The sequence below is a fragment of the Lithobates pipiens genome, unplaced genomic scaffold (assembly GCF_037356315.1).
Source record: "Lithobates pipiens isolate NorthernLeopardFrog02 unplaced genomic scaffold, aLitPip1_a1.2 Scaffold_18, whole genome shotgun sequence".
NCBI lineage: Eukaryota > Metazoa > Chordata > Amphibia > Anura > Ranidae > Lithobates > Lithobates pipiens.
The window spans coordinates 614,347,932-614,364,506 of NW_027507758.1; the positions used below are offsets into that span (position 1 = coordinate 614,347,932).

The following is a 16,575-nucleotide window of genomic DNA, read 5'->3' on the forward strand; positions in this document are numbered from 1 at the left end:
CAAGCACCCAGCCCAACCAGTCAGGAAAGGGGGTGGGGACGAGGGTGCGCCCCCCCTCCTGAGCCGTATCAGGCCATGTGCCCTCAACATGGGGGGGTGCTTTGGGGAAGGGGCCAGTGTTGTCGCTGTCGCCACCACCTTCTGCTTCTTCTTCTTCCTGCTTCTTCTTCTTCCTTCTTCTTTTCTTCTTCCAATGTTGACACGATGGTCTCTCTGGCCATAATGGCAGGGACACATCGCGCGGCGACTTATATAGGCATAAGGGGTGGGGTCACCATGTGACATCACCCGGTGACCCCACCCCTTATGCCTATATAAGTCGCTGCACAATGTGTCCCTGCCATTACGGCCAGAGAGAGCGTCGTGTCAACATCAGAAGAAGAGAAGAAGCAAGAAGAAGAAGCAGCAAGAAGAAGAAGCAGGAAGAAGAAGAAGCAGAAGGCGGCGGCGACAGCGAAAAGACCAGGCCAACGATGGTAAAAGAGCTGCAAGAAGAAAGTGGAGGCCTGGCAAGAAGAACCGAAGTCGGAAGAAGACCCCCGGACGGCAGCGGTGAAGAAAGGAGAAAGCCGGGCTCCTCCCCTAGTAAAAGAGCAGAAGATAGCAGAGGAGTCCGGCGAGAAGACCCCCGAAGACGGAAGAAGCCCCTGGAGCTGTCTAATAAAGTATTTTAAAAACCTGTGAAGTGTTTTTTATTAACACTTTTTTCCCCCAGATGAATGGGTAGGGATACATAGTACCCCATACTCATTCACATAGGGTGGGGGGCTGGGAAACTTGGGGCCCTTTATTAAAGGGGGCTCCCGGATTCTGATAAGCCCCCCGCCCGCAGACCCGACAACCAACAGCCAGGGTTGTCGGGAAGAGGCCCTTGTCCTTGTCAACATGGGGACAAGGTGCTTTGGGGTGGGGGGCTCAGGAGGGGGGGGGGGGCGTTCGCTCATCCCCACCCCCTTTCCTGACTGGCCGGGCTGCATGCAGCAGAAGTCATTCAACCCAGTCATGTCTACTCAAATTTGAAATACCATGTGTCCATTTTTCATGTAATAATGCTTCTATATGACATATTGACTGGTAATGCGTTTGGATTATATTGCTCATGCTTTCCTTCATTGTCTCCTCATCCAGAGTGAAGTCACAACAGAACGAGACAAGTCACAAGGTCTTCCAGATGATGAACGGCATTCGTTCTTTTCTCCCATGGGGACATCACCTTGTCAATGACTAATAATGACTAATAAATAACTAATGACTAATGTCAATGACTAATAAATGATCATTCTATTCTACACCATGATGATTTGTGTAGTTTCTATACTTTTGAAGGTTCTCATGAATCCAGGTCATGCTATAACTAATAGTAGTTAGTAACATGTCACTGGTGTTGTTCTGTAATGCTGGAGCTGGTGGCTTCCTCAGCCGCAACGAGTCTCGGGAACATACTCCAGCCACACAATTCCGACACTCTCATCCAATCAGCACAGAATGTGTCAAGGCAAATGTTTATTGTACAAAACATGGGAGGTGTGAAAGTTTGTGACACTCCCCTTATTCTGATTAGAGATGAGCCGAACACCCTACGGTTCGGTACCATTAAAGTCTATGGGACACGAACGTGAAAAATAAAAAGTGCTAATTTTAAAGGCTTATATGCAAATTATTGCCATAAAAAGTGTATGGGGACCCGGATCCTGCCCCAGGGGACATGTATCAATGCAATTTTTTTGTTTAAAAACAACAGTTTTTCGGGAGCAGTGATAATAATGAACTTTAATTGAAACAATAAAAATGAAATATTTCTTTAAATATTGTACCTGGGGCGTTGTCCTTAGTATGCCTGTAAAGTAGCGTATCTTTCCCATGTTTATAACAGTGCCACAGCTAGTGATGGACGAACGTTTCGCCCGGCGGTCGTTTCGCGGCGAATTTCCGACATTCGCGGTCCGCACGTTCGAACGCCTTTTTCCGTCGTTCGCCGCGGCGGACTTACGTGTTTAATGTATACAAGAACTTTAACCTTTGGTGACACGTTTATCATGTGATACAGGACAGCCAATTGAGACATGACAGCACATGGACACTTGGACATTCCCCCTAACCTATAAATACACCCGATCCGGTGGCCATTTTACATTCTTTCTTCTGTTACGATAGGGACAGGTTCCTGTGTGGAGTAGGGAGAGATAAACCACTAGCTATTTGGTACACAAAAGTTCTTTTCAGGACTGGTATAGGTGTTAGGTGTTGATAGGTTTGCTGTGCTGCTGATTCTTGCAGCAGCCTGAGTGTCTTTTGTTAGTTTAGAGAAAGGGAAAGGACGGTGTATGCTACAGGGACAGCCAGATTAGTCTTTCATCATCATCATCATCATCATCATCATTAGCTGTTACTATCAAGGTCCACAAAAGAGCTGTTCCAGTAACCACTAATCGTTCTCTTTTTTTGCCAATTTGTATAGGGACAGGAAGGAAGCAGTGTTGTCAGGCAGTGAGGGTAATTTTAAAGACTTGCTGTTATTATTAGTTCCACAAAGGTTCTTTTCAGGACTGGTATCAGTGGTACAGTAATAGGCTTGTACATGTATAATATTCTTTCTTCCAAATATAGAAAGGATATTATACTTGACTGCTGCCCTTCTGCTGCAGTCTGCTAAACATTCACAACTCACTTGTTCCACAAAAGTTCTTATAAGGACTGGTAACTTGGTATAGGGTGCTACGGTACATAGGCTTGAGTGCGGTACAGTCTGCTGTTCTGTAAGGACCGCTATCGGTCCACAATAGATAGGGTTGACGTGCACCACTGCTGACCGCTGCCCTATACTGCAGCAGTCCTTCAGCGGTATAGGGACTGACGTACAGTCTGCTAATCACTAACACACAACCTGCTTGTTCCACAAAAGTTCTTATAAGGACTGGTAACTTGGTATAGGGTGCTACGGTACATAGGCTTGAGTGCGGTACAGTCTGCTGTTCTGTAAGGACCGCTATCGGTCCACAATAGATAGGGTTGACGTGCACCACTGCTGACCGCTGCCCTATACTGCAGCAGTCCTTCAGCGGTATAGGGACTGACATACAGTCTGCTAAACACTAATACACAACCTGCTTGGTCCACAAAAGTTCTTATAAGGACTGGTAACTTGGTATAGGGTGCTACGGTACATAGGCTTGAGTGCGGTACAGTCTGCTGTTCTGTAAGGACCGCTATCGGTCCACAATAGATAGGGTTGACGTGCACCACTGCTGACCGCTGCCCTATACTGCAGCAGTCCTTCAGCGGTATAGGGACTGACGTACAGTCTGCTAAACACTAATACACAACCTGCTTGGTCCACAAAAGTTCTTATAAGGACTGGTAACTTGGTATAGGGTGCTACGGTACATAGGCTTGAGTGCGGTACAGTCTGCTGTTCTGTAAGGACCGCTATCGGTCCACAATAGATAGGGTTGACGTGCACCACTGCTGACCGCTGCCCTATACTGCAGCAGTCCTTCAGCGGTATAGGGACTGACGTACAGTCTGCTAAACACTAATACACAACCTGCTTGGTCCACAAAAGTTCTTATAAGGACTGGTAACTTGGTATAGGGTGCTACGGTACATAGGCTTGAGTGCGGTACAGTCTGCTGTTCTGTAAGGACCGCTATCGGTCCACAATAGATAGGGTTGACGTGCACCACTGCTGACCGCTGCCCTATACTGCAGCAGTCCTTCAGCGGTATAGGGACTGACGTACAGTCTGCTAATCACTAACACACAACCTGCTTGTTCCACAAAAGTTCTTATAAGGACTGGTAACTTGGTATAGGGTGCTACGGTACATAGGCTTGAGTGCGGTACAGTCTGCTGTTCTGTAAGGACCGCTATCGGTCCACAATAGATAGGGTTGACGTGCACCACTGCTGACCGCTGCCCTATACTGCAGCAGTCCTTCAGCGGTATAGGGACTGACGTACAGTCTGCTAAACACTAATACACAACCTGCTTGGTCCACAAAAGTTCTTATAAGGACTGGTAACTTGGTATAGGGTGCTACGGTACATAGGCTTGAGTGCGGTACAGTCTGCTGTTCTGTAAGGACCGCTATCGGTCCACAATAGATAGGGTTGACGTGCACCACTGCTGACCGCTGCCCTATACTGCAGCAGTCCTTCAGCGGTATAGGGACTGACGTACAGTCTGCTAAACACTAATACACAACCTGCTTGGTCCACAAAAGTTCTTATAAGGACTGGTAACTTGGTATAGGGTGCTACGGTACATAGGCTTGAGTGCGGTACAGTCTGCTGTTCTGTAAGGACCGCTATCGGTCCACAATAGATAGGGTTGACGTGCACCACTGCTGACCGCTGCCCTATACTGCAGCAGTCCTTCAGCGGTATAGGGACTGACGTACAGTCTGCTAAACACTAATACACAACCTGCTTGGTCCACAAAAGTTCTTATAAGGACTGGTAACTTGGTATAGGGTGCTACGGTACATAGGCTTGAGTGCGGTACAGTCTGCTGTTCTGTAAGGACCGCTATCGGTCCACAATAGATAGGGTTGACGTGCACCACTGCTGACCGCTGCCCTATACTGCAGCAGTCCTTCAGCGGTATAGGGACTGACGTACAGTCTGCTAAACACTAATACACAACCTGCTTGGTCCACAAAAGTTCTTATAAGGACTGGTAACTTGGTATAGGGTGCTACGGTACATAGGCTTGAGTGCGGTACAGTCTGCTGTTCTGTAAGGACCGCTATCGGTCCACAATAGATAGGGTTGACGTGCACCACTGCTGACCGCTGCCCTATACTGCAGCAGTCCTTCAGCGGTATAGGGACTGACGTACAGTCTGCTAAACACTAATACACAACCTGCTTGGTCCACAAAAGTTCTTATAAGGACTGGTAACTTGGTATAGGGTGCTACGGTACATAGGCTTGAGTGCGGTACAGTCTGCTGTTCTGTAAGGACCGCTATAGGTCCACAATAGATAGGGTTGACGTGCACCACTGCTGACCGCTGCCCTATACTGCAGCAGTCCTTCAGCGGTATAGGGACTGACGTACAGTCTGCTCACTTCCTTGACCCAAAAAAGCACACCGTACTATATGCCCCTACCCTCCTCTTTGAAGAGGTTGAGCGGTGTCATATTTCTACTGGGGCTGCTTATGATATCCCTGTGCTGTGCTGACTTCCTCCTGGGGGTTCTTATTATGAAGGGATCACACTATCCCTGTGCTGTGCTGACTTCCTCCTGGGGGTTCTTATTATGAGGGGATCACACCATCCCTGTGCTGTGCTGACTTCCTCCTGGGGCTGCTTACGGTGCTGCTGTCAGTGCTGTATGTCACGGTGCTGCTGTCAGCGCTGTATGTCACGGTGCTGCTGTCAGCGCTGTATGTCACGGTGCTGCTGTCAGCGCTGTATGTCACGGTGCTGCTGTCAGCGCTGTATGTCACGGTGCTGCTGTCAGCGCTGTATGTCACGGTGCTGCTGTCAGCGCTGTATGTCACGGTGCTGCTGTCAGCGCTGTATGTCACGGTGCTGCTGTCAGTGCTCTGTATTACGGTGCTGCTGTCAGATGCCTCTATCACGGTGCATGTGTCATTCCGGTATGTCACGCTGCTGGTGATCATCTCCTGCACCCTCTTCTTTGCCTACCCTGGTCCCTGACCTTCCCTCTCCTCCATTGCCTTCATTAGCTCCATAGTCCTGAATTGTTAGAACAATTTCCCAAATAAAATAAAAATGCTTGTAGTTATCGATCCCAAATTCACCTCATACATGTATTATGTCATTGTCCAGATGGTGGGACTACGTTTTACCCCCTAATAATTACCACGTGGCCGCAAATTCGACATGAAGGTTTGCAAAGTTCGCCTCCCATTGAAGTCAATGGGGCCCGCGGCGAACGTTCGGTTTCGCGAACGTTTGGGTCCGTTCGCATTTCGCTTTCGCGAAACGTCCCGTCGGAAGTTCGTCCATCACTAGCCACAGCAAAATGACATTTCTAAAGGAAAAAAATGAATTTAAAACTGTACGCGGCTGTAATGTATTGTCGGATCCTGGCAATATAGATAGAAATACCAAAAATACCCCAAAAAATGGCGTGGATGTCAACCCCAAAATCCATACCAGGCCCTGCAGGTCTGTATCTGTATTAGATATGTGTACACCACCAGAAAAGTAGTAGAAACTCTACTAAGGCTGCACTGTATTGTGTACTGTGTACACCACCAGAAGTGTAGTAGAAACTGTACACACTGTATTAGATATTGTGTATGACGGGAGTCACTGTTAGGCGCAGAGTGACCAAGAAAAGAATGAACCCTGGGAATATGATTGGATTACTTAAAATGGGACAGTAATATTTATCCACACTATCTCCCAGGATATATGTAAAGACTATTCTTGGTTTGTTTGATTCTGAACTCAACATGTTAGTTGAGAGAGCTGATTACGTTGGCCTCTACAATTGGGTAGGAGCCAGGCAGTCTACTCTTACTATAGTTTGTTGCCTACTAGGCTGAGGAGGGGGAAGATCACTATTTGTATTGTTAATTGTAATTAGCTCCTGCTATTGGGAGAATGTGTGAAGCTTGGTGACCACAAGTTTGTACTAAAGGTCATGTCTCTGAGTCACCTAGTCTGGGTAAATGATTTAGTAAACTAGCTCATGTTAATTAGGTTTCTGGTTACAGTCGTATTGTTAGAGTAATATGAGCAGGAGGGGGGAACCTCCTCTTTAACTGTATATAAAGACTTGTCATATTAGTTCTAATAAAGAGTCTGATTCAAGTTTGACCCTCCATACAGAGCCTTGTCTCATACTTGGGGGGAAGAATTATTTGTATGGGTTTCTTGTTCGGCTGATTGGAGTGTTTGGTAGCTGCCTTTGTGTTCAGAAATGGAATGTCCTGAACGGCTTTAACCCCTTTCATACTCGGGGTGTCGTTACACTGTGTACACCACCAGAAAATTAGTAGAGACTGTACTAAGGCTGCACTGTATTGTGTACTGCGTACACCACCAAAATTGTAGTAGAAACTGTACACACTGTATTAGAAACTGTGTACATTGCCTGCACTATATTAGAAACTGTACTACAGCTGAACTGTATTGTGTACTGTGTACACCACAAGAAGTGTATTAGAAGTGTACACACTGTATTAGATACTGTGTACACCGCGTGCACTAATTAGAAACTGTACTACGGCTGAACTGTATTGTGTACTGTATACACCACCAGACGTGTAATATAAACTGTACACACTGTATTAGATACTATGTACACCACCATAAAAGTAGTAGAAACTGTACTATTGCTGCACTGTAATGTGTAATGTGTACAACACCAGAAGTGTGGTTGAAACTTTACACACTGTATAAGATGCTGTGTACACCACCCTCACTGTATTAGCAACTGTACAACAGGTGCATTGTATTAGCAACTGTACAACAGGTGCACTGTATTGTATATTATGTACACCACCAGAAGTGTAGTAGAAACTGTACACACTGTATTATAAACTGTGTACACCACCATAAAAGTAGTAGAAACTGTACTATGGCTGCACTGTAATGTGTACTGTGTACAACACTAGAAGTCTAGTTGAAACTATGCACACTGTATTAGATACTGTGTAAACTGCCTGCACTGTATTAGAAACTGTACTATGGCTGAACTGTATTGTGTACTGTGTACACCACAAGAAGTGTAGTAGAAACTGTACACACTGTATTAGACACTGTTTACACTGACTGCCCTGTATTAGAAACTGTACTAAGCTGCACTGTATTGGATATTGTGTACACTACAAGAAGTGTAGTAGAAACTGTACACACTGCATTAGCTACTGTGTACACCGCCTGCACTGTATTAGCAACTGTACAACAGGTGAACTGTATTGTATATTCTGTTCACCACCAGAAGTGTAGTAGAAACTGTATGCACTGTATTAGATACTGTGTACATTGCCTGCACTGTATTAGAAACTGTACTACGGCTGATCTGTTTTGTGTACTGTGTACACCACAAGAAGTGTAGTAGAAACTGTACAGACTGTATTAGATACTGTGTACACTGACTGTACTGTATTAGAAACTGTACTACAGTTGCACTGTCTTGTATACTGTGTACACCACCAGAAGTGTGTTAGAAACTGTACACACTGTAGTAGATACAGTGTACACCGCCTGCACTGTATTAGCGACTGTAGAACAGGTACGCTGTATTGTGTACTGTGTAGACCATCAAAAGTGTAGTAGAAACTGTACAAACTTTATTAGATACTGTGTACACCGCCTGCACTGCATTAGAAACTGTGCTATGGCTGCACTGTATTGTGTACTGTGTACACCACCAGAAGTGTAGTAGAAACTGTACACAATGTATTAGAAATTGTGTAAACCATCAGAAAAGTAGTAGAAACTGTACTACGGCTGCCCTATTTTGTGTACTGTGTATGCCACCAGAAGTGTAGTAGAAACTGTACACGCTGTATTAGATACTGTGTACACCACCAGAAAAGTAGTAGAAACAGTACTATGGCTGCACTGTGTAGTGTACAGCACCAGAAGTGTAGTGGAAACTGTACACACTGTATTAGATACTGTGTACACCACCACAAAATAGTAGAAACTGTACTATGGCTGCACTGTATTGTGTACTGTGTACATCACCAGAGGTGTAGTAGAAAGATTACACACTGTATTAGATACTGTGTACACCGCCTGCACTATATTAGCAATTGTACAACAGGGGCACTGTATTGTATATTGTGTGCACCACCAGAAGTGTAGTTGAAATTGTACACACTGTATTAGATACTATGTACACCACCAGAAAAGTAGTAGAAACTGTGTTATGGCTGCACTGTATTTTGTACTGTGTACACAACCAGAAGTGTTGTAGAAACTGTACACACTGTATTAGATACTGTGTAAACTGCCTGCACTGTATTAGAAACTGTACTATGGCTGAACTGTATTGTGCACTGTGTACACCACAAGAAGTGTAGTAGAAACTGTACACACTGTATTAGATACTGTGTACAGCCACTGCACTGTATTAGAAATAGGAATGAGCTTCGTGTTCGAGTCGAACATACGTTCCACTCGAACATTGGCTGTTCGCCCGTTCGGCAAATTCCGAACGTTATGGGCCGTTCGCGCCAAATTCCTGTGGCGCTCACAGCCCACAATGCACTGCATCATCGCAGTGCATTGCTGGCTCATGATTGGCCAAGCATGCACTGTGACCCCGCATGCTTGGCCAATCACAGCGCCAGCAGCGAGGAGAGCCATGATTGGCCACAGGCAGGATGCCTGTGGCCAATCATAGCTCAGGCTGTGTAGTACACGCCCCACACTATATAAGGCCGCCAGCGCAGCGGCCTAGTGTAGTGTGTTGGCGTCTGAAGCAGTTAGTGGGTGTTCTGTGTACCTTCAACACAGTACACACCGATCGTTATCGGCCGATTTGCGATCTTGCTCTTCTGTAGTGGTTGTTGTCTGCTTGCCCTGACCGCAGTATACACCGCTATATTCACCTCACCTATATAGCTAGTGATCTATCTTTTATAATAGAGCTTGCAGTCAGTAGTGTTAGGAGCTTGTGCGTGCTGTCTGCGTGCTCTGTACCCAGTACACACCGCTATATCCACCTACATAGCTCTTCTCTATTTGAGCCCACTTGCCATCTGCAGGAGTTATTGGAAGTTGTGTGTGCCTCCAGCACAGCACAGTATACATCTGTATATACCCCTTTATCTCTGGTGTTCTATAATAAAGGCATCTGCAGGAGTTAGTGGGTTTTTTGTGCCTCCAGCACAATATACACCTGTATCTACCCTTTATTGCTGTTCTCTAATAGAGCCATCTGCAGGGCTTAGTGGGTGTTGTGTGACTCAATTACAGTATACCCCTTTATCTCTGGTGTTCTATAATAAAGGCATCTGCAGGAGTTAGTGGGTGTTGTGTGACTCCAGCACAATATACACCTGTATCTACCGTTTATTTCTGTTCTCTAATAGAGCCATCTGCAGGGCTTAGTGGGTGTTGTGTGACTCCATTACAGTATACCCCTTTATCTCTGGTGTTCTATAATAAAGGCATCTGCAGGAGTTAGTGGGTGTTGTGTGCCTCCAGCACAATATACACTACCCAACTGCTGTTTTACCCAACTCCCTTCAGGCCATTACCATGTCTGGAAGGCCAGCAATGAGAGGCAGACAGGCGCGAGCCGATAAAAGAGGGCAAGCAGGCTCTGTGTCTAGAGACAACAGTGCTGGTCGTGGACGCGGTGCATTGTCATCAATGACAATGACGTTGGCCATGCTGCAGCGGCTGCACACACAGCAGAGGGCCATCAATGAGTACCTGTGCGACTACGGCACCAGGACAGGGTCAGGGGAGCTCGGTTTTTTCTCACCACGCCAGTGGGGCATGATCAGGGATGCATGCACTGTCCTGTCACCGTTTGAGGAGGCCACAAGGATGGTGAGCAGTGACAGTGCATGCATCAGTGACACTGTACCTCTTGTCCACCTCTTGGAGCATACGCTGCGTGGAATAATAGACAGGGCACTTGAGGCAGAACAGAGGCAGGAAGAGGAGTACTTCCTTGCCTCTCAAGGCCCCCTTTATCCAGACAGTGTTCCTGCTGTGCCACCCATCACACAGGAAGAGGATGAGGAGGAAGAGGAGGAGGAAGATGATTGTGTCAGCATGGAGGTGGAGGCTGGCACTCAGCATCAGCAGCAGCAGCAGCAGTCTTGTAGGGATGATTTACAGTCCCAAGAAACACGTGGACTTGTACGTGGCTGGGAGGAGGTAGCTGCGGATCATGTTGTCCTTAGTGACCCAGAGGACTCCGGACCGAATGCCTCAGCTAACCTACGCTGCATGGCCTCCCTGATCCTGCAAAGCCTCTGTGTCTAGAGACAACAGTGCTGGTCGTGGACGCGGTGCATTGTCATCAGCACATGCAGATGGCAAGTGGGCTCAAATAGAGAAGAGCTATGTAGGTGGATATAGCGGTGTGTACTGGGTACAGAGCACGCAGACAGCACGCACAAGCTCCTAACACTACTGACTGCAAGCTCTTTTATAAAAGATAGATCACTAGCTATATAGGTGAGGTGAATATAGCGGTGTATACTGCGGTCAGGGCAAGCAGACAACAACCACTACAGAAGAGCAAGATCGAAAATCGGCCCATAACGATCGGTGTGTACTGTGTTGAAGGTACACAGAACACCCACTAACTGCTTCAGACGCCAACACACTACACTAGGGCGCTGCGCTGGCGGCCTTATATAGTGTGGGGCGTGTACTACACAGCCTGAGCTATGATTGGCCACAGGCATCCTGCCTGTGGCCAATCATGGCTCTCCTCGCTGCTGGCGCTGTGATTGGCCAAGCATGCGGGGTCACAGTGCATGCTTGGCCAATCATGAGCCAGCAATGCACTGCGATGATGCAGTGCATTGTGGGCTGTGAGCGCCACACGAATTTGGCTCGAACGGCCCATAACGTTCGGAATTCGCCGAACGGGTGAACAGCCGATGTTCGAGTCGAACGTATGTTCGACTCGAACACGAAGCTCATCCCTATTTCTAATACAGTGCAGTGGCTGTACACAGTATCTAATACGGTGTGTACAGTTTCTACTACACTTCTTGTGGTGTACACAGTGCACAATACAGTTCAGCCATAGTACAGTTTCTAATACAGTGCAGGCAGTTTACACAGTATCTAATACAGTGTGTACAGTTTCTACAACACTTCTGGTTGTGTACACAGTACAAAATACAGTGCAGCCATAACACAGTTTCTACTACTTTTCTGGTGGTGTACACAGTATCTAATACAGTGTGTACAATTTCAACTACACTTCTGGTGGTGCACACAATATACAATACAGTGCCCCTGTTGTACAATTGCTAATATAGTGCAGGCGGTGTACACAGTATCTAATACAGTGTGTAATGTTTCTACTACACCTCTGGTGATGTACACAGTACACAATACAGTGCAGCCATAGTACAGTTTCTACTATTTTTGTGGTGGTGTACACAGTATCTAATACAGTGTGTACAGTTTCCACTACACTTCTGGTGCTGTACACTACACAGTGCAGCCATAGTACTGTTTCTACTACTTTTCTGGTGGTGTACACAGTATCTAATACAGTGTGTACAGTTTCTACTACACTTCTGGTGGCATACACAGTACACAAAATAGGGCAGCCGTAGTACAGTTTCTACTACTTTTCTGATGGTTTACACAATTTCTAATACATTGTGTACAGTTTCTACTACACTTCTTGTGCTGTACACAGTACACAATACAGTGCAGCCATAGCACAGTTTCTAATGCAGTGCAGGCGGTGTACACAGTATCTAATAAAGTTTGTACAGTTTCTACTACACTTTTGATGGTCTACACAGTACACAATACAGCGTACCTGTTGTACAGTTGCTAATACCCCAGTTTTGTAATCCCCACATCTCTGCTGTATCTCCTCTTTTTCTAAAACTCTCTTCAAACTAATAGATTGTTCTTTGTACTCTTCACTATTAATATGAGGTAAACGTTTATCCTTAATTAATTTGATCTCTGTGTCCAATCGTGCAAGTTTACTTTTTTCCTTTGAATGAAAAATTCTAAAAACGTAATACCTGCCTCGTTAAAATATTTAAACCATTCCGAGAGCTCTGATTCCCCTTTTGGGGACTAATTCCCCATCTAAGGCTCCTGGGAACCATGTCAGAGGAGAGGAGTCAGAGGGGGATGGAGATCAAAGGTCCAAAAGGAAAAGAGAATAGCTGGTCAGGGAATTTTTAATTTGAGTAGTGTTGACCTTTCCCTGGAAGAAATCTCTCTTTTGGATAAAGGATTAAAATTTGCCCCACCACAAAAATTATATACATTTCAGACATATATGGATATTCATAAATACACTAGGAAGTTGAGTGTTAAGAGATATATTATGTCTAACTCTATTAAGAATAATGGGGTCGTCCAGACGGATGTACAGCATTCGAATTTGGCCAATGCTGCTCTCTTTAACCCCCCTGGATGGTTGACTCCATCAGTGAGAGTCTTTAGAGATATCCTCTTGAGGGATCTTGAAAAAATTAAGGTAAAGAATGTCAAACTTAACAAATCTTTACAATCTGGGGTAAAACAATTATGTGAAGAAAAATAAATCATCATCCGCCCTGCTGATAAAGGGGGTGGTATTGTGGTTTTGAATAAAAGTGATTACCTTAAAGAATTGGATAATATAATAGGAGATAGAGACACTTATATCCCCCTTCCAGCTGATCCCTGTTCATCATATAGGGGAGTCTTAGAAGGTATAGCGGAGGAGGGTTTTTAGTCAGGTATACTTAATAAAAGAGAAAAAGCTTTCCTTGTGCCATCTTCATCTCGGATAACCATTATTTATTACTTACCCAATTTTCCCATTATTAGTGGGATTCTGGGTTCCACGGGCTCTCCCTTCACAGGAGAGTCTTAGAAGGTATAGTGGAGGAGGGTTTTCAGTCAGGTATACTTAATAAAAGAGAAAAAGCTTTCCTTAATCTCAGATACGCATCATTTATTACTTACCCAAAATACACAAGAACCCTACTCATCCCCCTTGTCGTACCATTATTAGTGGGATTGATTCTATTTCATCCGAGGTAGGGAAGTACATTGATGGGTACCTCCATCCTTTGGTTAAATCCTTGCCTGCCTATATTAAAGACAGCAGACACGTTATTAATTTATTGAATGATTTTCAATATGAAGAAAATCTCTGGCTAGTTACTGCAGACGTCACATCTTTATATTCTATCATACCCCATCATTGGGGAATTTCCTCTGTGGAACATTTTCTGGATAGGGATTCAGGTTTATCTTCCAGACAAAGGAGGTTCATTATGGAAATCCTAAGGTTTGCGACAACACATAATTTCTTTTGGTTCAGGAAAACGTTTTACCTTCAGAACAGGGGCGGGGCTATGGGGGCAAAATTTGTCCCCAGCCTTACTAACCTGTTCATGGGTAAATGGGAGGAGGACATCATCAATGCCAACCGCAGGCCTGAATTGGCTCTGTGGGCTAGGTATATCGACAATGTCCTCCTCCTATGGAAAGGGCCCAGAGAGTCTTTGGATAGCTTTCTGGAATCCCTAAAGGACATTGACAGGGGTATACAGTTTAAATACGAAGCAGATCAAAATACTATTAACTTTTTGGACTTGAGGATAAGTATAGAAGAACGTCATTTTGTTACTTCGACATATTTTAAATCGACTGACAGAAATGCCTTCATTGCCAGTGACAGTTGTCATCACGTTTCGTGGCAGGACTCAGTACCCAAAAGCCAATCTTTGCGCTTACGGTGCAACTGTACTAAACTGGAGGACTTTAGGGAACAAGCTAAGGTCTTGACCAATAGATTTGTGGAGAAGGGATATTCTGCTAAGGAACTAGAGGAGAGAGTTCTGGAAGCTGGACAGGTGGATAGGAGTCAGCTCCTAAAGGAGAGGCGAGGGCTAACTGACTGTCAGAATAATTTTGTCTTGCCGTTTGACTGGCTTTGTGATCAAAAAATTGATACGTAGACACTGGCATCTAATCAAAGAAGACACAGTGTTGGGTCCTATCCTTTCAGAACTACCCCAATGTAGTGTTTAGGGGAGCACCCTCACTGAATGATTCCTTGGCCCCTGGTGTTTGTGAGCCCCCAACTAACAATTTAATATTTTTCCAAAATTTGGTGGGTTTTTATAAATGCAATAAATGTGCTGTCTGTAGTATTAATCACATTAGAGATCAAAAGACTCTCAAATTTGTTTCTCACAGTACCTGTCAAGAATTCGATATCAAGTCCTTTATTACATGCTCTACCACCCATGTAGTATACCTCCTTATTTGTCCCTGTGGATTACAATACATTGGACGTATGGTGCGGCCCCTGAGAGTCTGGTTGAATGAACATATTGGTAACATCAGGAGAGGCTTTAAGGGCCATTCGGTGTCTAGACATTATAGGGAGGTAGACAATAGTGACCCTAGGGGTAAGTCTTTTTTGGCTATCGATAAACTCAAACCTCATTGGAGGGGTGGCCCTAAAAGAAGGGCCGTATGCTCGCCCTTCTTCAAGTTTACAAAATTGAAAGCAAGGGTTGGTTCATATTTACCAATATGCACACCACATGAAAACGAGGCTTGGTTGCCTCTCTACTAGTATTTATGGTGACTGTTCGATGCGTCGCCCGTGCCCTTTGAGAACGTCAGGTGTGATGAAACATGTCAGGGCGGGACTACGCATTGACGTCACCACATTTTACGCGACCCCGGAAGCATGGGCATAGCATTTAGTGTATGTTTGCCGGTAAGTTTTTTTTAACATTTTCTGTATCTGACTTTTGTATTTGTTGTTTGCAGAAAACTTTTTTAATAATAAACCTAGCATTTTAAGGATAACGCACTATTGGAGCTCTTTTTATACGGCCGGTCCCGGCCTGGGAGAGTCATCCATCAGAGGGAAAGCCCACCCCCCACATACGTGGAACAGCGGAAAAGACACACAGAGGGAGAAGGACGTCAGAAGGTTTGGATTCCAGGTACTTCTGATTGATCGGAGACCCCGCAGAGGGTTGTATCTGCAGGAGCTTATGACCTTACTGTGATAGGGGGTCCATCGCATCTGGTAAGGGTCCACACTTTCCTTTGGGTTTATGTTCCAGGGAGAAGCTATTCCTTGTTCCCTCGCTGGTGGTGGAACCTACCTGTTACCATCATCCTTCAATGGGTTTTCCAACGTCCTTTCCTTTTTTGTTTCCTCGGTTTTTCCATCTGGGAATCGAACTTGGTGTTTACCATACTGGCATTATGCACTTTATTATTGACTTTAGCACTTTAATATTTTGTGGGAACTATTTACTTCCGGACTTTTTATTTTATTGTTTTATATTTTTTGCACTTAATGGTATGTTGGGCAAATTTTTGGGGTTTTGCACATGTGAAATAATGTGGCATACATGTCTATGGTGATTAGATAGACCTTATGTAAAGTTTCTTGCAGATTTTATTCACTTCAGTGTTTGCACATAATCTTTAGTCACTTAAAAAATGTACCTATTCCAAATTACAAACAGATTCAACTTAAGAATAAACCTACAGTCCCTATCTTGTTTGTAACCCGGGGACTGCCTATATACTGCTGTTCAGAGTATATAAGGCCTAGGGGCCCCACACCTTTCTTTTTTTAATTTGGGTGCGGGGGGTTCCCCTTAATATCTATACAAGACCCAAATGGTCTGGTAATGGGCTGGGGGGGTTACCCATGCCGTTTTTCTCAATAATTTTCATCCATATTGCCGGGACAAAAACATTACATTACAGCCGCAAGCAGTTTTAAATTCCTTTAGAAATTTAATTTCGTGCAGGGACTGTTCTACACATGGGAAACATGCGCCACTTTACAGGCATACTATAGACACCCCCCAGGTACAATATTTAAAGGAATATTTCACTTTTATTTTTTCACTTTAAGCATCATTAAAATCACTGCTCCCGA

General features: G+C 44.9%; 1 protein-coding gene across 1 annotated transcript in view; it reads left to right on the forward strand.

Moving 5' to 3' along the window:
* LOC143989263 (uncharacterized) overlaps window positions 1–16,575 on the forward strand; it is a 436,678-nt gene that overhangs the window by 49,238 nt on the left and 370,865 nt on the right. Inside the window, exon 6 of the mRNA XM_077489335.1 lies at window positions 1,129–1,162. Coding sequence (XP_077345461.1) covers window positions 1,129–1,133 — 5 coding nt within the window. The 3' untranslated portion in view covers window positions 1,134–1,162. The remainder of the gene's footprint in view (window positions 1–1,128; window positions 1,163–16,575) is intronic.